The sequence below is a fragment of the Epinephelus fuscoguttatus genome, linkage group LG7 (assembly GCF_011397635.1).
Source record: "Epinephelus fuscoguttatus linkage group LG7, E.fuscoguttatus.final_Chr_v1".
Classification (NCBI taxonomy): domain Eukaryota; kingdom Metazoa; phylum Chordata; class Actinopteri; order Perciformes; family Serranidae; genus Epinephelus; species Epinephelus fuscoguttatus.
In genome coordinates this window covers 13034289-13057350 of record NC_064758.1, presented here as the reverse complement: position 1 = coordinate 13057350, position 23062 = coordinate 13034289, and the positions used below count along the sequence as shown (strand labels likewise).

Below are 23062 nucleotides of genomic sequence, written 5' to 3'. Positions count from 1 at the left end.
TGGTTACGAGCTGGAGTCTGGAGTAGTGGTTGGGCAATGCCGAGGTGCCACAGAATGCCCAACTGCTCACCCTTAACAGTGCTAAACAACAGCCTCCCAGGTAAAAGTTGGTGCTTGTTGGACCCCTCCTAATCGCCCATAACAGTGACTGGCCGCATGTCATCCCAATGTAAAAGGACAGCATTTTTTTCCATCTGTGACTGACACCGGAAGTCACTGCCCAAGCGCTGGTATTCTACGACTTCAAAGTGAGACCGGGTTGCTATTGTCAGTCTGTCTCTCTGTCCCGCCTCTCCAGCCCCATCCCTTATTCCCCAGACCCCTTTATTGCCATTTTCCATTCATCTGCCTGGTGACCTTGAACTTTATCTTTTTTCCCTATCACCTGAATGCCCCACCTATCTACACACCTGCTCCCACACACACCCTCAACTCATCTGAAGTTACAGTCTACGTGCTTACCTGCATCTGATTCCCTCATTAGATTCTCAGAACATTCCTTTTTTCTTCCAGACCATCAAAGTTGTCATGTTCCTTCATGACTTTGCTGTCAAGCCTTTAGAACTGCCTTAATACATGACATGTTTCGCAATGTCAATACAGCGACTTCTTGCTAAGGTGGACTAGCTGACAAAGTTGGCCCCAACACTGATACAGCAGACAGCCAACATTATACTTAAGGACCAACATTAGTGCTGTTGTTTAACATGTTTGACAGAAGCAGCCCATTGTAGCTAGTGGAACTGTGGCTAATGTTAACTCATTAACTGACCAATTTCTTTCTTTCATCTGTCATATGCTGGCAGTGCTGGCTCCTCACCTCGCCAGTGTACTCACCCAGGGCTGGAGTGGGACTCATTTTCAGCCCTGGAGTTTCATGCCTCAGGACGGGCCACTTTAGATCACAACCTATTATAACCTTACATGTTAAGTCTACAATAGCGCACTGTTCTCTAAAGCCTTGTAATTCAATGTATTTTTCTAAAATATTTCCAATTCAGTGCAAGTAAGGGTTGCTTCACAATGTAGATTTATTTCAACATGAGTGCACAGCTCCGACATTATTCTTTACAGCACAACATCCTTTTCAACAATATCAGAATCTATATTCTGATCAAATAGCCTGTGTGTTCACAGATATACATCCTGACAGCTGAGAATATTACTGTCAGGTATTGTCCCCGCTCTATTAAATATGAAAGGAGGCTGAAAATCACAGGACATGTCTGTTCTGATTATACAAGTCAGCGGTCCTGAAATGTGTGTTTCTCTTCTATAATACACATTCTACATCTAGGAGGCGACGTCTTTCCACATACAGGCTTCCTTTGCCTTTCAAATGGGGCAGAGCGTGGAGCGTTCTGACACAACACTGGAGGGAGAAGCAGGTCCTTGGAGCTGTGTGCCGGACGAAAAAACAAGCGCGTCACACCGAATGCACGCCGCTACGGCTTCACTTTGGGCGCATGACATGCGTCTGCATTGAAAGTAATGGGTTTGTGCACGCAAAAGACGCTACCCCTGCACGCCCCGCATGCGCACACGTCAGGGTGCATCTGCAACAAAAAAAAAAGAGCTGCCAGTGGAGGCAGCGCAGTTATACCCAGTGCCATGACTGAACACCGGCCCAATAAAAAGAAATAACTGAACACCAGCCCTCACGGCCCAAACGTCAGACTGGTCCAGCGGGAATTGTCCTGATCCTCCCGATTAGCCACTCCGGGCCTGGACTCACCTCTTTGTCAAGATGGACCCGCAAAGGCGCAGGCCTCATGGGAAACGGTGGTGAAGACAGCTAAAAGCATACATATTGAATAACCTACAATTTTAGATTTTTTGTAAAAACATTACCATCCTTTTCATATCCTCATCTATATGGAGAGAACAACGCTGTATACAGTTGAGTGAGGTGAGAGTTTTAGTAATTTGTCTTATTACGAATGTCGGTGGAAGGTTAAATAAGATTTTCCTGCTTCTGGAAAAAAGCTGGGACCTGCTAAATCCCCCCCCACTCACCCACACACATGCTCACACACAAATTATAGCTATGAATTATAGCTGCAAAAATGGTAATAAAGTCAAAGACATTAGTTGCTTGTGCACTTATGGGTAAATCTTGTCATTCCATACATTTTGCACCAATGAATGAACTTCTGTGGTCAGCATTTTTTCCATGGTGTTACAATATTCTAGGCTATGCAATAAAACGGCCAAGCCTAACCAGATATAGAGCCAATTACTGTACAGTTGCTAGTAAACAGCCAAGGTATTTTAACTGGGTAGATAACTTTGTGATGGCAGCTTGACAAACCAGATCTCTGACTTAGCTGATAGCTAAGCTTGTAGCATATTACACCATGATGTTATCAACATGTATACACAAACAGTTTGTCGTGTGGAAATGCAGGATGGTACGCTCTGTCACTCAAATGCCACAAAACTACCGGCCACCCTGGATCTTGTGGATGGGAGGGTGTGTGAGGGAGGCTGGAGGGAAAAGTTAGGGTGGAGCTGGGTCTGTGGTGGAAGTTTATAGTTCCTACTGGCCACTGTGTGCTGCTAAAAACTCCACATGGCTGAGTTTACACCTTTCACTTGTGATAGTGAAAGTTTGCTTACTCTTTATTTCCTGCAAGAAAAAGACTTTGTAACCCTTGTGTTTAAACGAAATTAGAGTTTTGCACAAAAGGTCCTTTGTCTACAGTATTATGCAATCGTTAAAGCATGGAAATGTAATGAAGCATTCCCTCCTGTATGGATTGGTAGTATAAGCCCATATGAGCTGTGCCTTGGCCTGCATGACAGATGAATAGAAAGCTTTTGTTACTCTATCCTCTAAACTTTCCAATCATTTACCTCAGAACAGAGCAGCACAGTTCCAGTTGCAGTTTTAATCATTTACCCTCTGCTCTGGAATGTGAGTTAGTTACTCATTGAAAAAAATGTCAAGGTTAATGAAACTTCTTTGGATAACGTGAATCAAAAAAGTTCACTTGTCTGAAAGGGGAAAAAGAACTCTGCTACTTCATAAAGGTTTTGCTTCATCACAGACAAAGCTGGACGCTTTTAACTTGTTGCCCTCAGCGCTGGAAGAAAAATTCTGCAGGAGTTGTTTCAGCCTTGATTCATCCACACCAGAGCTGCACCGCTGTATTTTTAGCAGAGCACAGGCCGTAATCATCTTACTCCTTTGGGTGTAGAGCTCGCGACTTTCTGGTCACAAAGTTCTTTTTGGTTAGTTTCCACGGAAACCAGACGAATGAGTCATTCAACAAGTTCAGCCAATTCAGCTCCTCAGTTTGGATTTCCAGCTTACTCTCTCTCTCCCCATGCAACTGGACTGGAAAATGAAAATGGGGGAGAGAAAACAGTGGCTGGATGGTGGCATACTGCCCAGTTCTGTTCTTACTTAATCTGCCCTCTGCTCCTTCTCTGCCTCCTCCACATCTCTGCTCTCCCACACTTCAGTTTTCCCTTCATCACTTGCTTTCAATTTCTCCCTCACATTTTTCTCCTCCACTGCCCACAAACTCCGAAACTATTAACTGGCAGCTCAAAATAGTGGCGAGACTTCCAGTAACTGTTTAAAAAAAACGTCTGTTCCCAGAAGTCATTTAAGGTGAGATTAGTTTGTTTACTAATCTGTCGTGTCTGCGATGTTGTTAGAGGCCAACAATCTCATTTTGGTGAGTCAAGATGTCAGTAAGCAGAGCATTTACTCGCCACTGTTTGGATTTTGATTGCAGCTTTTGATCTCAAACACTTCCTCTGGGCACTCTGTTACGTGTATCCAGCGTTGAGTGTTTATTCTACCAATTAGAGTGAATCTACTACAGCTTTCATCAATTATTTGTTTTTCCACCAGTGTACTTCCTTTGTCCTGTCACAGCTTCCATTGCTCCCCGCTTACTTTCCCATCACTTTATCCCACCCCTCAGTCTCGATGTCCTTATGTCTCTCTGAACTTCTCCTGTGACACAAACACACACAGACACACACCACACCCTTCTCCTTCCACCACCGGCCCTTCACTTTTCCCCCACTTTTGCTCCCATTGGGAGGAGGCCCAGCGAGTTGGGAGCACTGGATGACTGACTGACTCACACCCTGACACACCCAACAGATGTGTGGGATTGAGGGAAACATCCAGAATGTGTGTTTATTTGTGTGACAGAGAGTGAGAGATGATTCACGGTTTATCTATGTTAGGCCTGTTAACTGTTTTACAAGAGAAAAGGGGAGCAAAGATGAAACAGTGGCCTGTCTGACTCATGCACGGCTTGGAGAAGGTTCTGAATAAACTCCTGCGTTCCATCTAAGTGTTTATCTCAACTCATGATAGCTGCTGATAACCCTTTACAGGCCTCTTCTCGTTAACATTAAATAACAGGATCTACGTTTCTGTCAAAGGAAAAAGGAGGCAGTTCATGAATTACTACACTCAGGGTGATGCAATGTGCTTGCAACACTCGGTATGTGGAGTTCATGTTTAACATGTCAAATGTATTCACATTTTTGGGGGATTGCGACATTTATCTGAGACTTGGCTGCAGACACTCAGGGACAAACACATGGGCGGCACATGAAGAATCACATGTCACCACCCTTACAGATTATAAGATTACTGTCCTTTTTAATAGGAGAGTTAGGATTGGTTTGGGATTTTTTTTTGTCTTTTGATGAGAGCTTTTAATGATAAAGTTCATTTTTAGACACGACTGTGGAATTTGTCCCCCATCTTTTACAGTGTAGGGATCACTTCAGGACGAGTCTAGAGAGGAGGAACAACTGCAGTATCATACATTTTAACATATACAGTAGTAAATTTTGTTATTGCATTTAGTGGACCATCACCTAAAGTTATGGATGAGAGGTAGATGTTATAGAACAGAATACCATAAGAGATTTGAAATACAATTATAGGTGCTGTATGTAACTCTGGAGAAGTTGATCTTGTAGGATGTCGACTGTTTGGGTTGGTGGTCGGACCAAACTACAAACCAAAGTGTTAGTATTTGATGCTCTGGGAATGAGACTTAACAATCAACTTTATTTCTCCCGAGTTACACACTCAACTTTTACTGTATGTGCAATTAGGTTGCTATGAATTCACTTTGACATAGTACTGTAGGGACTTTTTGGGCAAGTAATTATTTTTAATATGATTAAAGTATTCCTCACACTCTACAGAGTTGAAGTGCATTTAGTGGACATGTTTCCCCTAAACAATTCTTGGACTCTCTGAGACATCTTCAAAAGCTTTTTTTTAGGATTGCATTCACAACACCAATACAACCTGGCCCCACTCCCATCTCATCAAATACTGATGCTTGGTTGATGGCCTGTTGGTGTCAGATGCCAACACACTGAGGCATCCTTTAGTGGCGGTAAGAAATGAACTGGGCAGCTACATTTTATAATGCTCCAGCCAACTATCACAGTATAAAGAGCGAGGATGTCTGCATAGGGTGGGCAGTACAGGTGGTGGATAGGTCCAACAAACTCCAGACTTTAGCCCACTGTTCATGTTGCATGTAAAACCAACTTACTCACTTACTCAACATAGTGTGCTAGTACATGTAGCGTGCTAGTGAAGTCATGTGACTGTAACAAATGTAGTTATTTTAAGCCAAACCATGATGATTTCTTCTAAACCTAACCACTTACTTTTGTGCTTAAACCCAAGGAAGTAAACCTAAAAATGTGAAAAAAGTGTTTTACCTACATTGTATGTTTATTTTGAAAAAACTGCATTAACAAGTAGAAACTGTACATTTCCTGTGAAAACAGAATCATAGTTTGAAAAGACACAATGCATGCAGTGAGCATAAACTGAAATGCCGTCCCTGTGCGTCCAAAACTGACCCAAGAGGGGTACCTAGCGCATCATATTTTGATGTGTAGTACCACTAACCAAGCGTTTATATTTGACAAGTTGCGAGTGAGAATGTGCTCACCAGTAGTAATGCTAAAGTGACATAAATCATCGTACATCTATCAAAATTGTCAGTGTATTAATGTAATTGTGATGTATTTCCTCTATGCTGGAAATTAAAAAGATTCCTCTACAATGTGAAAAAGAATCAATGGGCAGGGCAGCGAGGGAGGGCTAAGACATGCCCAGTAACTCTTTGTTGCTGCAGAGGAGAAGAGGAGTGGGTTTTGGTTTGTGATGAAAGCTACCACCATACGCCACTTACCACCAGATCAGCCAACAGAAATATTCAATTGCAATAGCCAAGTTTCAGTCAGTAGTACCACAATATGTAGAGTTCAAATACTTTGTACTAAAATGTTGGGATTTGGACGTGAATCAATTGACGACATTACTAAATAACCATACACACTGTTTTGTTGTTGTTGTTTTTTTAGTATGTAACAGAATCACACGAATAAATTTGCTTCTCAGGAACAAAGTAAATCTGCAAATTACGTATGTTGAGTGAATGCTAAGCTAGCTTGTCAAAAATGGAGGAAGCCCTTACTTAGGTTACTCAGATTTTTTGGTGTTAAATAACTATGTGAATCCTCAGAGGGCCTCCTCTCCCATGCAAAGAGAAAGATATTGTTCTGCAAGCTATCCGTGGGGCCCAGGAATTATAGGCATGCAGCAGAGACATGCACTTGTGTCCTTCTTTCCCCATATCTATCCCCCATCTTTCTCCTATGTCTGTCAGTCTCACCACCCCCTCTTTTTTCCACTCTTTCTATGAAATCTGTGCCTCTGGTCAGTCTGCCCAGCATCTGTCAGCGAGGCCAGAATACGATGGTTCCGGCTGCAGAGGGTGGTAGAAACCAGCTGCAACAAAGACTCTGAGTGTGAGGGAGGACAGCTTAACGACTCCACCCACGACAACAGATAGCTAGACTGGCACGAGGAGTCGCTCACAGCAGACACACTGTCACACACACTTTACACAATAACAGCTGTAGGGCATACAAATTGTACTGGAAACTGGCACAAATTAGGAAACTATTGCTTGTTGTCAGATGGGGTTGGGAAACCAGTCATGATTTGAATTCGGCTGATTGATAAATGGTGCTGTCTGTTGAATGTTGCAATTGAAATATTTCCGAAAAACACGACAGTGTGATGATGAATGGTGGATTGATTAGTAAAAGTTCAAGTTGTATAATCATCCCCAACTGTCCAGAAATGTCCCAGCCAATTACCAAAATCTGCTGCTCCCCACATCTGTATTAACAACACATGTAAGGCCTATTAACATAAAGTTATGTAATGAGTCAACTGAAACCAAAAGAGGTCAGCTTGTATCAACGAGCATACAGGACACAGACTGACTAATGTGTACATAAACAGAAAGCAGAGATGCAGTACTGCTTGAACATGGCATGGGAATAGGCGCCCTCTGCCTATTATGGGACAAGGCTAAAGAGCTACAGGTCAGGATGTGAATTTCTCAGAAGCTGGAAGAATTTCCCGCACACACAGCAGACATGGGTGTGTGGGGGGGATGATGGCAGGAGGCCAGACAGACATCTCAGTGTATGTGCATAACAGAGCAGTTGGTGTGTGCAAGTTGAATCTTTAGAATGATATGTTATCATTGTCAGTATTTGTATTTTTGTGTTTTATTATCAGAGTCTATCCAAATTCAAGGAGTATTATATTTGGAAATCATTTCCCACCAATTTGGGAAAACAGGCTTATTTGCTTTTTTTAAACCAAGAATTAGATGAGAAGACTCTGCTGCTAGCAGCTAGTTAGCAAAGCCTAGCATAAAGACTGGGAGCAGTGGAAGCAACTAGCTTGACTGCAGTGTAAAAACAGTGAATAGTGGTTTTACTCAGTGTTATGCATGGGACTATTTCTTCCTTGGGTCTTGTGAGATAGTCAGGCAACCAGCAAAGACTCCAATAAATAGTCCAGCACATAACTTTTTAACACAATTTATGTGTTACCCTTTGTTTATAAGCTTTGGAGGCAATGGTAGGCACATTTTGTTAGCTTTGGACAGCTAGCTAGCTAGCTGTTTCCCCATTTCCAATGTTTATGTAGAGTAAATGGACCCGCTAAATGGACTTGCATTTTTATAGTGCCCTTCTGGTCTTCCAACTACTCAAAGTGCTTTTACACTGTGTCACATTCACCCATTCACACACACATTCCTATGGTGGTGGCTGCGGCTACCGTACAAAGTTCCATCTTTCACACACATTCACACACTCACTATGGCACAACCATTGGGAGCAATTATGGGTTCAGTATCTTGCCCAAGGACACTGCAAACAGGAGGAGCTGAAGAATGAACCGCCCATGTAGGCCTACTGATTAGTGGATGACCTGTTCTAACTCCTGAGCCACAGCCACCCCAAAGCTAAGCTAACTGCTTACTGTAGCTTCATATCTTATGTAGAGGCACAAGAGTGGTATGAATCCTCTCATCTAATGTTCAAAACCGAAGCAAATAAGCATATTTGCCAAAAATGCAGGCTAGGCTATGGTCCTGTTAAAGAATCAAAGGCCCAGTCTGTAGGATTGGTGGCATCTTGTGGTAAGTTGTGCCAAGCATATAGGAGAACTACAGAGGCAAATGTGAAATGCGACTGGCCTTATCTAGAGCCAGTGTTTGATTTGTCTGTTCTGTGCTTCTGTAAAAACAACATGGTGGACTCCGTGGAAGGGGACCTGCTCCGTATTTAGATATGAATAGCTTATTCATTGGTAACAAAAACCCAGAAAGTCTTAATTTTAGGTGATAATAAACTCATGGAAACACAGTTAAACATAGTGTGCCAGTAGATACCCCTAAATCCTACACACTGGAAATTTCAATGCATAATTTATGCCTAATATTCAGCAGATAGGCTATGAATGCATAACTGTTTTTGTAATGATTGTTTGGCTCCTTAACACGAAGTTAAAAAACAGTCACAGGCATGACGGTACACTTTTTGTTGTTCATTTTATTTTTGTTACAAAGGGTTTTTCCTGCCCTTTGTTTTTAATTAATAGCCAGCTTTTCGCTGGATTTGACGTCCTTGCTCTCTGACACCACTTTTCCATCCACCAGAGTCTGAGTGACTGTCACCACTTTGGTCTGGACTGTCTTCGAATCAACTGCATCCTCTAGTCTGGAAAAATGAACAAGAAGAGAAAAGACGAGGTTAATATGAGTCAGACTACAGTTAGTCCTTGATTATACACTGGAATTATTTTTGGCATGGAATACACTAAATTGTGTCTTGAAGTGATCTTGTAACCACGTGCTGAAATTCAGCAGTTGAAATGAAAATGATGCAAGAGTATTGTATTGACATAGGCGCGCTACTTTTACTTTCCATATCAATGTCACGTCATGTTTGCATGACGCTAATTTGAATCAAATTTGCAAAAGCTTGAGATGAACAAAGCTGTAATATCATTCAGCTCACAATGCAGAGCTTTGAATGTCTGGCGCTCAGCATGCTGCATTTTTACAAGCAGCTTTTTAGCCTTAACCTAAACTTCTGGCCTTGTCTCCTCATACTTACCTCAAGTCTGCCTCTCCGTCCAGCAGCCTCCTGTACTCAGCGATCTCTGCCTCCAGTTTCACCTTGATGTTGAGCAGGTGTTCGTACTCTCTTGTGTTGTGCTGGATGTCTGTGCGGATCTGACTGAGCTCCTCCTGCAGCTTCAGGATGGTCGCGTTGTATTTCTCCATCTCCATGTTGTAACGCATCTCAATGTCACGCAAGGTTGCCTCCAGGGATGCTTTCTGCAAAGAGGCGAAGAAAGAGTTTGATTACCTATGTGACTGATGCAGAAGAGAAACATTATGACTTTTCTTGGCTTTCTTGACGAGAGTTGGATGAAAAGGTTGTCATATCTGTAAATGTGAAATGTTTGTAGTGTAGAGGATGCTGATAAAGGCTTCAATCTGAAATCAGTGGTGAGGCTATGAGAGTTTATATTGCACCACTGTAAAGCAGCACAAATGTTCTTACCAGACTTAACGCAGACTGCAGTTCAATGTCCAGGTGCTGATACCTCCTCCTAGTTTCAGACATCACAGTTGTGGCTTCCTTCAGAGCTGTTGTGCTCTCAGTCACTTGGACCTGCACCTCTGTGATCTGGATACAAGAAAAAAAAATACATATAGTACATAGATAAGGTACTTAGGAAACACAACAGTCGACCAAAAAATGTGTTTGGCGAATATCGACATTGACGAATTACCTGAGATTCATGCCATGCTTTGAGCTCCTCCTGGTTCTTCAGTGCTATCTTCTCATACTTGGCCCTCATCTCCTCCATGATCCTGGCCAGGTCTTGTCCTTTAGGAGCATCAACATCCACATGGACGCCAAACTGACTTATCTGGGCTCGCAACTCAGCAACATCCTGTTGAGGGGGAAATAGACAGGGAGTGATTTCCTGAGCTAGGTTAGTGGGGCTATCCTGTGCAAAGAGGTTCAGAGATAAAGTGACTGCCATGATGGTGGGTATTTACGGTAGTCTTGTGATTGCTGAATAGGTTTTTCTCTTTGAATTACTATCCCATTGTAAGCCATGTTTCCATTCAACTGTCAAAAAATTTGAAGCAATCCATCAACATCAGCTGGTTTACACTGAATAAACTGGGCTCGGCAAAGAAGTTGGTGATATAGGCTATGCTGTATGCATGGCTGCTTTATCGAATATTTTGGTTTCCATACAACTTAGAATTAGGCCTGATGCCATTGTCTTCATACAGATAATTTCTGACCATTGTCCCTCACCGTCTGATGGGTCTTCTTCAGGCTGATCAACTCTTCCCTCAGAGACTCAATATCGCTCTCCATGTGCAAGCGAATTACATTGGTGTCATCCAGGAGCTTCCTCAGTCCGGCCACATCAGCCTCCACCGTCTGACGCATGGACAACTCATATTCCATCCTAATGAAACATTATGTCAGATATGTTCATTTGGGAAGGAGACCCTTTTGCATTTTGTATACAAAGATGAACACTCACTTGACTCTGAAGTCATCTGAAGCCAGTCTTGCATTGTCAAGCTGGATAGCAAGCTGTGCATTGCCCTTGTGCATGTCAAATATCTGAAAGAAATTAAATAGTTTTTGTCACTTTCAGTGTGTAAAATACAGACTGCATATGGCACTCGGTGTTTTCTGTTCTCCCACAGTCAATTTGATGGACGGCAGACTGTAATTTTCTCTTTGATATATTTTGCAGATAAAAGAACTGCCTTTGATAACACGCTGTAGGTCATAAAAAAACAGAGCAGGTTATCTTTCAGAGCCCTGACATGGAGGTAAAGATAAGAGTCAGACTACAGGTACGAGAGATACATAACCACTTTGGCGAGCAGGAGGTATGATGATAAAAAAGTGTCTCTGCCCCACCATTATGTGACATTTACGAGGGAAGGAAAGTGGACTGAGATCTTGTTCGAGCATTCTTTTAAAAAACACAATGTAACAGACATTTTTGAGCAATAGTTTGTAGTAGCTACCTCACCCAGTACCATATCAGAAAAATATTTTGTGCACCAGTGTGAAACCTTATATTCATGCTATATGACCATTTCATTCAATTGAAGACACTGCAGAGACCCAGATTTATCACTCGGCCATCTTTTTTATGTGCTTCCTTTTCATGTTTTGGCATTATGTTGTAAAATACTATGATATAAAGAAATCTTTTTGCTTTCTTTTTTTTGTTTTCCATTAAGTGACGAGACTAAACAAGACACATTATTATTAAGACTCACTGACTGATTGACTCACCTTGGCTCTCAGATCCTCGATGATGGCCTCGTACTTGCTGTAATCCTTTCCCTCCAAGGGGCCTCTCTTTTCAATGGCCTCTCTGATCTTGATCTCCAGATGGTTGTTGGCCTTCTCCAGACTTCTCACAGTCTCCAGGTAGCTTGCCAGGCGGTCATTCAGGTGCTGCATGGTTGTCTTCTCGTTCGTGATGGCAAGGGACCCAGAAGTGGACCCAGAGGACAGGGACTGGTAGTCATACCCACCCCCGATGCCGCTGCCAACCCGCACGCCATAAGCAGTTGAGATCCTGGTCCCATGGCCACCTGCCCCTCCGCTGACACTGTGGGCATAGGCTCTATCCATCTGTAGAGGTCTGTGAATTGGTGTTGAATGGCCACCAAGAATTTGAGAACTCTGGCGTCTAATCAGGGGCTCCATTGCTGAAAGTAGTGTGCTGATCAATCAGAGGAAGAAGCAGTGCGTCCTGGCACAGAAGGGGTCGGCAGCCGAGAGTGAAGAAGGGAGAAGAGTCCTCAGGTCTTATATATCACTCTGAAAGATAATATCCCTCCCTGCCACTCCTCTCATATCTATGTTACATTTTTACCTTTAGCCTTCTTGCTTAGACTTTGTCCCCAGAACACCCATTATGAACAAAAAGGTATGCTGACATTTCTATATTGATAGTGTGTAGTAAATAAGCTGTCTCTATGGTAACCGTGATATCAACAGAAGCTTAATGATGAGGCCAATCATGCTCTATATTTCTCTTACTGTCAACAAACTCATAAAACAGAAAAAGAGCCTGTTAACAAGTATTGTCTTCTTGAGCTCCATTGTTGTCCAAATACTATACTCATACTGAGCATGGTTGGCACTGGATTTTTTTTTTTTTTTTGCAATTTTGAGTCAGCACATACACCATCCTGATACTGTCAATACTCACCAGAGCACTAAATGTTAATTAATCCGCAGCTGAAAATAGTCCCCAACAAATTCACTATTTACTCAGGTTTACATAAAGTGTACTGAAAAATACAGATTTATGTATTGGAACCAACAGGCTGAGAGCCACAGGCAGGTTAGGGGATGTCAGAAAGTACTGAGTGCCAGACTGGTTTTGTTTTTGTTTTTTCACAGAATTTGTTGGCAGTAAGAGAAATACAGAATTACACCAGCCTTATCCTTTAACTGGGTGTTGACACAAACATGCAAGAGGAAGGGGCGTGTTGCTTCACGTAGGATACCTGTGAGACTAACATGATCCAGTGACAGGAGTAATAAATAGGGCCTATCAGACATTAAACTATTTCACAGTGGTTTATGATAGTATGAGGAAGTATGGAAAGTTATCAAGGCATCATTTTAACCTTCATTCAACTGCAAGGTAAACAGCCCTGTTCAGCTTGCAAAATAATCTACCAGGAATGTGCACTTGCATGTAGTTGGCTGGTCTACACACTGATCCTGCAATGGCACCAAGCGGCAACCTCCAGGGCTGAAAAATGAAGCCAACACAAGTGAAGTGCCTAAAACTGCAGTTCCTCTAATGGCCACTTGAAGCTGCATCCAGAAGCGAGTCAGTCCCCACAGACTCTCATGTTAAAATACAGCAGGCATAAATATGTTAGCAGGATGGTACAAATACGAAATACAAACAATTGTTTCTGGTGTCTATAGCTAATTTCCCGTTTATGATAACTTTACGGGGGGGATTTTTGTATTCTATTTAAATGTTATTAAGGCTTAAAGCTTTGCATAATTAAGGGTGTAGTCGCTTTAAGTGACAGGTGGGATCCATCCATTGACAAGTTGCTACCAACCTTTGTAACGTAATATGACAATGATGAAACCCCAGATTCACAGAGGTGTAGCCATAGCTGTTGCTACTTTAGTGTGTTTTCAATTCATGAAAGTAAACTGTAATGTTTTGGTTGCCGAAAAAGTCTTGTTCAGAATTTGGTTGCACTCTAAGGAGTTAGATATTACACTTTTCAATGTAAGTAAATATGGTTTTAGTGGGTTTCAACCTGTTTTTGCTAGCAAAAATTAGCATTAGCATTTGTATTGTCACAGTTGACCAGAGCTCTAAATGCACAGTAGTAACCAAGCTAGCAGCTAGCGTTAGGTTGACGGCCAAATGTCAAACCCGAAGCTTCAAAGCGTGAGCCCACAAACCAATGGGTGACATCAGGGTGGCTACATGTATTATTTTATACAGTCTATAACTGGCACAACCACTCTGCCAAAGAACTGGTCACACTGAAATGAATGAGGAGGCTACATTTTTGTACAAGTTGTTAATGTTGGCCTGAGCTCTGCAGGGAGGTAGCAGTGCACCTTTAAAAGTTGAAAGATAGATGGCTGCAACCCAGAGCTGCCAACTGATAAAGAATGAAGGATGCTAATGCTCATCATACATGACCTCTGAGGCCTAATTTAGTCACAGGGTTAAGTGTTCCTGTTATTTATAGCTGTCAGTGTGTCATAAACTTTATTATTCAAAAGAATACATATTTTGCTATTGGGAGGAAAAGCATTCACTATTTATAATTTGCTGTCATAATGTGCTTGATGTATTCATTTGTTCATTTTATTCCTCCTTTGTCATGTTATGATGGTATAATCTAACATATCTGACAAAAAAAATTGTAGTTTGAAAGAAAACACCACCTTTACACCATGATGAATTTCTTGCATGGACTTTATTGAAATATCTGAACATCACAGCGCAAGAAAAAGAAAGAAAAACTGAACATGATGAAATATGTTAAAAAAAATTGTTTTGGACTCTTTTATCACTTTGAAATATTCAATGTCTTCAGTTAGTTTGTCTCCGAAATAAGCTCACAGTTCCCCAATTCTGAACTTTTGTAAACATCTGCAGGTCAACATACAAACACATAAATAAATCATGATGAAATAAATAAAAAGATGATTTAGTTTTCCTTCTGATCCAGTTTATTTTTCATTAGCCTGTGGAACAGCTGCATACCCAGGAAGTCAAACTACTTGGAGCATCAGCTGAGACTCAGATGGTTAGTGCTGTATGACTAAGCAGAAAGGGGAACCCACAGTGTGTGTGTGTGTGTGTGTGTGTGTGGGGGGGGGGGGGGGGGGGATTTTTTTGCCAATCAGATGTTAGTGTTAGGATGCAGTGACAGTGATAGTTGGGAGTGTCAGATGGCTGCTTCTTGTGTTCAAACGTTCTTGGTTTCTGTGCTGGAGGAAACCACCTTGCCGTCCACCAGGGTCTGTGTGACAGTCGTCACTTTGGTCTTCACTGTTTTCTGGTCTTCCAGAGCGCTCTGGAGCCTGGACAGAAATATCAAGAACAGATTAACTGACAGGTAGTTTCTATGAACAGATTTAATAATGTGCTTTGTCTTCGCAGGTTTGACAACTCTGTCATGATAGAATCATAAATCTACACACGAGAAGTCTTCCCCGTCCAGCAGGCGTCTGTACTGGGCGATCTCGGCCTCCAGCTTCATCTTAATGTTGAGCAGGGACTCGTACTCCTGCGTCTGGAGCTGGATGTTGTTACGCAGCTGTGTGAGCTCTGCCTCCAGACCCAGGATGATGTTGTTGAGAGACTCGATCTCCATGTTGTAGCGCATTTCTGTGTCCCTCAGTGTGCCCTCCAGTGAGGCTTTCTATGAGCCAACAATGGGAGAGAAAAGAATGGGTTAAAATTTGACAGTGAACCCAGTTCGCTGATGACGGCTCCATAGCAAGGGGTCACCGGAGTGTAAAGCTTGAGTCAACAAAGTAAATGCGAGAGACTTGAAGTGAGAGTGCTGAGTTAGGCACTGCAGCGTGTGTTGAGGTAAATGAAGTGTGCGCTGACTGAGTGCTTCTCACCAGGCTCCTCTGTGACTCCAGCTCGATCTCCAGGGTCTGTAACTGTCTGCGCAGGTCGTTCATTTCTGTCTGGGCACCCTTCAGGCCCTCTTGGCTCTGGGTGACCTGTGTCTGCACTTCCGTTATCTGAAATAAGGATTAAAAGATAAGTAAAAATAAATCAAAGACTTCACCAATTTTTTATTTTTCTTTGCAGATGATAGCTTCTTGTTAACCCTTTACCTGTGATTCGTGCCATGCTTTGAGTTCTTCCTGGTTCTTCAGTGCCATCTTCTCATACTTGGCCCTTATTTCTGCCATGATCTGAGCCAGGTCCTGTCCTTTAGGAGCGTCGACATCCACGTGGACTCCTGACTGGGCAATCTGGTTGCGGAGCTCCATAACTTCCTGAAGAAATAATAACAAATAGGAGAGTTAATAGATGTAATCACAGATCTTAACTTTAATTTCGTCGTCTAACTGAACACTAATGAGAAAAGGAGCCTTTGTGCAGATTCTGGTGCACTTCAGTCAAACAAGCGGATCAAGAACAGCTTACATCTTATGTTTTATTGAGCTGTGACCTCCTCTGACTCCTAGTTTCTTCCAACCATAATCACGTCACGGTCAGCTAAATATATGAGAGGCTGTATCTTAACCTGTATCTGGGGATCTAAACACTTAATTCCTTCAGTAAACAAATGGTTGTGTTTTGGCCTCTGCATTTAAATCATAGTCATTTGAATTCTTTGGTGTCGCCAAATATGGATGGGAACCATTTTTAACGATGAGGCTTCCCACAAAATTCACATGCAGATATTTCAGATTTCTTAACAAACCTCCCTCTCCCCGCTCAAGTGTGTTTTTTAAAAAACGCCCTGCAGCCTGACAGGATGTGTCGGCTGCAGTCGTGGCGTAGTGTGTAACATACATATGTTGGTGATGATGTTGAAGGAGATTATGGAGAGTTAAGTCAATATTTTCTCAGGTCTTATAAAGGTGTGGCTGTTTGTACAAATAATGTCCAGAGGTCTTTTGAAAGTCGCTTTTGTTTGAGATTCATTCGAGCTTGTTGAAAGTAGCATTAAAAATGTCAACACAGAAGCAGAACAGACACAACTAATCTTTGAATTTCAGGAAAAATGTACAAAACCAGAGCTTAAGCTTATGTTAAAGGCCCTGAGAACCTATTTTCTAAATCAGGTTACTAATGTTGGAAGAGTTGTGGTTATTTTACAGAAGAGATTTCTGCATTTCTGTATTTTTCCCATTGATTTCTGAAGTAGACAACTGGCAAAATGTGATGCCACAATGTGCCAATTACTGTAGGTTAACACCATGTGAATCAACATGTGACGATGTGGCATCGGTCAAATGTGATTAAACCACACAGTCCTGACAAAGCAGATTAGCTATGATTTTGAAAGTAAAACTCTTTATAAGTGATACCTCAAGATGATTTTTCCTCTCAACTTTACCAAGGGTTGTTAGGGTTACACTTAAGATTTCAAACTCAGGGGCTTTAAAGTCGAGGCTTGGATTTGAACGCTATCTTACTCACATTTTCATGGTTCTTCTTGAGGTGGATGAGCTCCTCTTTCAGGGATTCGATCTCGCTCTCCAGGTTCATGCGGCTCATGTTGGTGTCGTCGATAAGCTTCCTCAGACCGACGATGTCTGCCTCCACAGACTGGCGGATGGCCAGCTCGGACTCGTACCTACACAGCACAGGGTACGGCAGTTAGACTTGTTCAAACTGAATATCTCAATGACTAAAGTTACTGAATGGACCTAATCACCAACAATTTTTTTTAAGGTGTCTTTCCTTTAGGTTTAAATATACATGGCCAGTATTTGGTCAGCTTAGAATATTCTACTCAGTATTTGCCAGCTGTGTTTTCTATGACATGAACTTTATGGCCCTACTGAAACGTCTCCACCAGCTATGATGCAAAGGTGCTGATTTATGACTACAACACAGATCATGACACTGTGTGTTCATCCTGCAAACCATTCAGCAATAAAACAGGGTGTGTCCGCAGCTGTCCGGCTTAGTGTTTGACACCCTTAACAGGGCAGCGGATGGAACTTACTTCACTCTGAAGTCATCGGCTGCCAGACGAGCGTTGTCAATGTTCAGAACCAGGCGGGCGTTGTCGGTGGTGGCATCAAACACCTTAAACAGATTGACAAAAGGAAAAGATTATTCACATTGCAAAGTTGGAAAGATGGATAATCAACAGTTGGGTGGACATTTATACTGAAGAGCTGTAAAAAATGTTGAACTATTCCTTTAATGGAAGTCTACTAGCTTTTAAAAAAAATTGCGCCACTGTTTGAAAAATTAAAAGTTCAGATTTGGTTAAACATGTTTTTTAAAGTGCACGCACAGTTCACTGACACATGCATATAGTGGGTGTTTATTACAGTGTGATAAGCAGTAACAGTTTTACTGTCAGAGTGAAAGTGTTAATGTCTTTGTGTGAAGACAGTGCCAGCGGTCTGCTTCAAAAAAGACAGGCGGTTGCTGTATTTGCTTTAGCGGTCACAGTAGGGTAGATAAGGGCAGGGATAGGTGGTGGGGAAGGCATCCAGGTGGCAAAGTCCATGAGCCAATCAGTGGCTGCCAGGCGGCAACTGTCCTGTCGCTGCTAAGGAACAGGAACTAACCTGTCAGCAGGGCCGAGGCAGGTGATTTGCATGAGGATGGTGGTTGTGTTTGCGTGGTCATGCAAGTGCATGTGTGCTTTTGCATGGGTAGTTGACTGTGCGGGCTGTACCGGATCGGGCTGTTTTAACGTTCGCCTGAGAGTCTGTGTTTCCTCAGATGGGGGGTTTTGGCAGACAGCGTCATTTGAGTGATTTTTGCATCATGCCAGAAGAAAAATGAGGCTGCTCTGACCCTGGACTGTTTGGATGAACTCAGGCCGTCGGCTGTTAGTAGAATAAACAAAACCTCATTTCAAAGAGTTTTTGCGTAATGTCTTATATAATGTTTTGAGAATGATAAGATATTGGGAAATAGATGATAAACTCCCTCTTCCTCTTTGTTTGCCTCCCATTTTGCCCATTTCATTTGTGTTATCATTTCAAAGAAGGGTGAGCTGACATTGATGCTGATATCTGTGCAGCTCCCACAAATAAAAAAAAAAAGTTAAAAAAAAAAGACGTGCTCTTTGTGGCCACTTTCCCACAAGGACAGCATGCAAAAATAACAGTTTTCTAATGTTGAACTGCTACAGTAGACACACAGTATTGAGAGTTTATCCAGTTGCTCCACTGGGCCCAACTGGAATGTTCCGTTTGGAAACTGCACCTGACTTAATTATCTGAAAAGAAAAATGTAGCCTTGAATGAAGAATGGGAGCAGGGTGAGGGTTACACAGTTCACTTCTCTTTCAGTCAACCCTGTTCTTTTTTGTTTTTGTCCTTGCCATTCAGTGGGGCAAAACCTGGAGTGAATGATTTACAAAATCTTCCTGGTTGTGTAATGTCTCCATTTACTTTCAGTTCTAAAATATTCCTGCACTAGTTGACTGTGCTGGATGTGTTTGTGTGGGGTGTATCAGGAAAGTGTGAAATTAATCAAATTAATTACTTAAAAAGTGAAGAAAAAAAGAAAAAATAAGCTCCACCTTGACAGGTCCTATTCACATTAAGTGAGTTTTCTCTTTAACTCCTTCACTTCCTTATCAGCTTCTGTTTTATGTATACACAGTTGTAATGACTGTACTGTGGGTTCAGTCCCATTGTCCTGCGAACAACACACTGTTTGTGTTACATTAAACAAAAAGGAAAAAGGCAGTTAAAGTCATGATGTGTGGACCTGTAAGTTCAGCCTGTAAAGTCCCTGGACTATTGTTTTTTGTTTTTTTCTCTGCTTTCCTGTCTCTCTGACCCCCGATGCTCCAACATTCCTCCACCATACTGTTTCCGGTCCAGCCCAGGGCCCCCGGAGTAGCAGCAGGCACTGCCATGCAAGAGCCCTTAGTACTGATGGGATTTCCTTCAGGTCAGGGGGTGCAGATTATATTGCTTTGAACACAGTGTTCAGGATATATTGTGCCTTAGTCTGTCTGGAACATATTTCTTGTTTAGTCACACTTCCATCTCAATTTCTCAAAACATGTATCACTCATAACTCTCTGGGTTTCATCTTTTATCCACATTACCTCCCTCCCTTCATTCAACTTCCCCCTCACACCTAATAAGTCAACACATGCACATTTCCCCATCTGCTCCCACCATCCCCCTCCCAGTCCCCTCCTTACCTTCCTCCTCAGGTCATCCAGGATGGCCTGGTACTTGCTGTAGTCTCTGAAGTCAGGTCCGCTCTTCTCCAGGGCCTCCTTGATCTTAATCTCCAGCTTGTGGTTGGCCTGCTCCAGGTTCCTCACTGTCTCCAGGTAGTTGGCCAGGCGGTCATTCAGGTTCTGCATGGCAAACTTCTCATTGCCCATGATGTCGCTGCCTTTCCCACTCACCTGGACGCTGCTGCTGAAGCCCCCTGCTCCAGAGCCCACTCCCATACCGGCTCCCAACCTGGAGCCAGAGGAGACGCTGATTTTGTACCCACTGGCCCCACCATGGATAGTGGAGGCCCTGTAGACAGGAGCTGAGGTACGGCTGACTGATACAAGAGGAACTCTGCTGCTAGTGGAGGACTGCATTTGGAATGATTGCTTGACGCTCATTGTGGCTGGAGAGAGTAAGACTCAGTGAGAGAGACTGTGAGTAAGAGAGACCGGCACAGGCTAGGCAGGCAAATATGGGAGCTCACAGACACAAGGCAGGACGAGAAGGGAAGCTGCTAAACTATATAAACCTTGTGGGCCCTCAGGTCCGCCCCTAAAACCACTCCCCCTCACACTGAGTCACCTCCTTCTTTTCCACAGGCCGAAACCACAGGCCCTGCTCACAGCATGCCTTTGTCCTTCACAACCTTCCTAAGTTGGTAAATTCTGCGGGCTGGGTGGAATTCAATAACTTGAAGATTTGCAGAATTTGGAAAATAAAAGCAGACATTTTTTTATTAGACATGAGTAATACTAAATATTACTGGGACTCTACTGTAAAGTCCATGAAAATCATTTTATTTTTGTTTTTTTAATTTCAACATTTCCCCCAGAGACATTAAAAAAAACAAAACAGTTTTTCCTCTATGTGTTTTGATCATTTTTGGACAACAGAGGAGCTGTGTGACACTGAAGCATAAATTATATCAGCTACACAGATGATAACTGTTGGTGGGATGAATTTATTATCCGTTTTCTTGTAGGGAAAAAAGTCAGCTATAATCTTTCAGGATTGTTACCTAAATATGAAGCTATACTGTGAGAATAGATTTTTTTTTGGTTACAGATGGGCGAGGTATCCAACATCAAAATTAAGTTGCATAAACAAATATTTGTTTTGTCACATCACATTAGACTCATCATAAGACATTGCGTCACGCTTCCCATCCCTAAACACTGTGACATCTCAATGACACGTCATCACTTTAGAGAATGTCTCGGGTTCAATTCAATCAGTTTACTCAAATTGTTTAATCATTGTCTTTAGTCAGTTTGGGTGGGTGAGATCAGGGTCGAGACGTGTCACAACTGGAGAGACAGGACATGTCATTTCACTGTCGTCGGTTGATGAAATAATTAGTTGCATCATCAGCATACTGTATTCCGGTAGTCTGGTCGTGGTGGTTGCAACATGAATTTCAGCTTCTATATGTATCAGCACTGTCAGGTTAATCATGGTCAAAATACTTTGTAGATACACTTTGTGTGAAAAAGAAACATCTGCACTCACAGATAATGTTTTTATGGGCAATAATGAGTGCTTACATATTTGAGCCAAGGCATCCATTGGTTTCCACTCATTGTACAACATGAAAATGTGTCCAGAGATGAATGGAAACTAATGGCTTCCTGGGATTGTAGGTAAAGTACATCTAAAGATCTGAAACAAGAAGCACGTACAGTGGAAACCTGTTAGAGTGAGACGTCTGTCTGGGTCACATTGATCACCATGAGCACATGATTTGTTTGTTTCTTTGTCTTCATTTCTCATGCAGATTACCATCTTACAATTTAATTGATATTTGTACGTTTATTACATGAATATAAAGTTCATGATTAACTGAATTTTATGAATTGTGTCAAAATAAAATACAGCTGTTTCAAACGCTTTTCAAATTACTGTACTGTGTTTAATTCAAATGCACTAAATAAAAAATGCTTATTGAAATTCAAATATCCCTTGCCTGTGGAGTGCTTAGTGGAGTATTAAATGCACCAACATTATCAGTCCACTTAGCGAGGACATTTGAGTAGACTATACTAGGTAGCCTGACGAACACCAAGTTTCACTGCTTCATCTCGTTGGCTCTTTTTTTGGTAGTTCGTCATAAGCTTCGAGGAAACGTCTTTCTCACTGAGAGAAAATGGCTTCCTTTTCCCCGTCATGATTTCAATGTGCACGTAGCATGGATGTATAAAGAGAACTGGATACGGTATCCCTGGAAGGGCCCTGTTCATTCCTTTGAAACTAGCTCAGTGGCACTGGAGACTTCGCTGATTGAGCAGCTAACTTCCAGTTTAGCCCTCCGTCAATTTGAATGGTTATAAAATGATTTATAAGGGAAGCTTCTTTAGATGTTAGAAATGTTATCGGACTAAATGGATTAAATCCTGAGATTGAAATTACTCTTTTCATATGGATTGTTACACTCAAAAAAATGTATCCACTGATTTCCAGAAGTCTCTTTCCCAATCTAAGTCAATAGGAAAAAGTCTTTTTGGGCCAAATGGCATAACCTGATGGACCATGGAAATTGCACTTTCTTGGGGCCTGGCGCACAGCACCGGACTCAGGTAGCAAGCCGAAAGCAGACGGGTTTCCATGAAGCAAATAGCACATAGAATTAAATGGTAAATGGACCTGCACTTGTATGGCACCTTTCTAGTCTTCCAACTAAGCAAAGCGCTTTTTACACTACGAGTCACATTCACACATACACTGGTAGCTGAGGCTACTGTACAAGGTGCCACCTGCTGCACAGTTTGTAACACACTCGTACACCAATGGAACAGCCATTGCCATGCCCAAGGATACTTCGACGTGCGGACTGGAGGAGCTGGGGATCGAACTACTGATCTTAGTGGACGACCTGCTCTACCTCCTTTATTTTTTTTTCATATGTTGTCATGTATGAAAAGACCCAAAATAAACACTACCTGATAACCACACTATAACTGAACTCTTTAAACAGCATTTGCGTAGGAATGATTCTGTCCCGAGCTGTTTTATCCACATAAGCAGTTCATCACTGTAACTGTGATACCTATAAGCACTGTATTTAAAGGATTAGTAAACACGTAAGGTGCATGATTTGCAGTTAAGCACATAAACTCGGACCAAGCATAGACTTAAATCAGATAAGGGTTTTTAAGGCGTTATGTAGTTCCAGATGTTATGTACTGTACAGTATGTTATCTATCCTACGTAGCCG

The 23062-nt window shown here is 42.2% G+C and overlaps 2 protein-coding genes across 2 annotated transcripts; both read right to left on the bottom strand.

The window, feature by feature from the left end:
• Positions 1–8910: 8910 nt before the first annotated feature.
• LOC125891239 (keratin, type I cytoskeletal 18-like) lies at positions 8911–12239 on the bottom strand. The gene is made up of 7 exons (XM_049580323.1): positions 11731–12239; positions 10958–11040; positions 10723–10879; positions 10181–10345; positions 9949–10074; positions 9496–9719; positions 8911–9096 (listed from the first exon to the last, which is right to left on the bottom strand). Exons 1-7 carry the CDS (start codon positions 12148–12150, stop codon positions 8967–8969), a joined length of 1305 nt encoding a protein of 434 aa, XP_049436280.1. The 5' UTR covers positions 12151–12239; the 3' UTR covers positions 8911–8966.
• Positions 12240–14398: 2159 nt separating this feature from the next.
• On the bottom strand, positions 14399–20359 carry krt18a.1 (keratin 18a, tandem duplicate 1). Its single transcript, XM_049580324.1, has 7 exons — positions 19827–20359; positions 17649–17731; positions 17117–17273; positions 15799–15963; positions 15577–15702; positions 15148–15368; positions 14399–15027 (listed from the first exon to the last, which is right to left on the bottom strand). The coding sequence occupies exons 1-7, from the start codon at positions 20247–20249 to the stop codon at positions 14913–14915; spliced, it is 1290 nt and encodes a 429-aa protein (XP_049436281.1). The 5' UTR covers positions 20250–20359; the 3' UTR covers positions 14399–14912.
• Positions 20360–23062: the final 2703 nt, after the last annotated feature.

Excerpts from the sequence above, each read along its gene's own strand:
- LOC125891239 (XM_049580323.1), bottom strand. The coding sequence starts at position 12,150 with ATGGAGCCCCTGATTAGACGCCAGAGTTCTCAAATTCTTGGTGGCCAT. Across the intron at positions 10,346-10,722 it reads TGAAGAAGACCCATCAGACG|GATGTTGCTGAGTTGCGAGC; the intron begins GTGAGGGACAAT and ends CCCCCTCAACAG. Across the intron at positions 9,720-9,948 it reads TGCAGTCTGCGTTAAGTCTG|AAAGCATCCCTGGAGGCAAC; the intron begins GTAAGAACATTT and ends GCCTCTTTGCAG.
- krt18a.1 (XM_049580324.1), bottom strand. The coding sequence starts at position 20,249 with ATGAGCGTCAAGCAATCATTCCAAATGCAGTCCTCCACTAGCAGCAGA. Across the intron at positions 17,732-19,826 it reads TGGATGACCTGAGGAGGAAG|GTGTTTGATGCCACCACCGA; the intron begins GTAAGGAGGGGA and ends AATCTGTTTAAG. Across the intron at positions 17,274-17,648 it reads GCCGATGACTTCAGAGTGAA|GTACGAGTCCGAGCTGGCCA; the intron begins GTAAGTTCCATC and ends TGTGCTGTGTAG.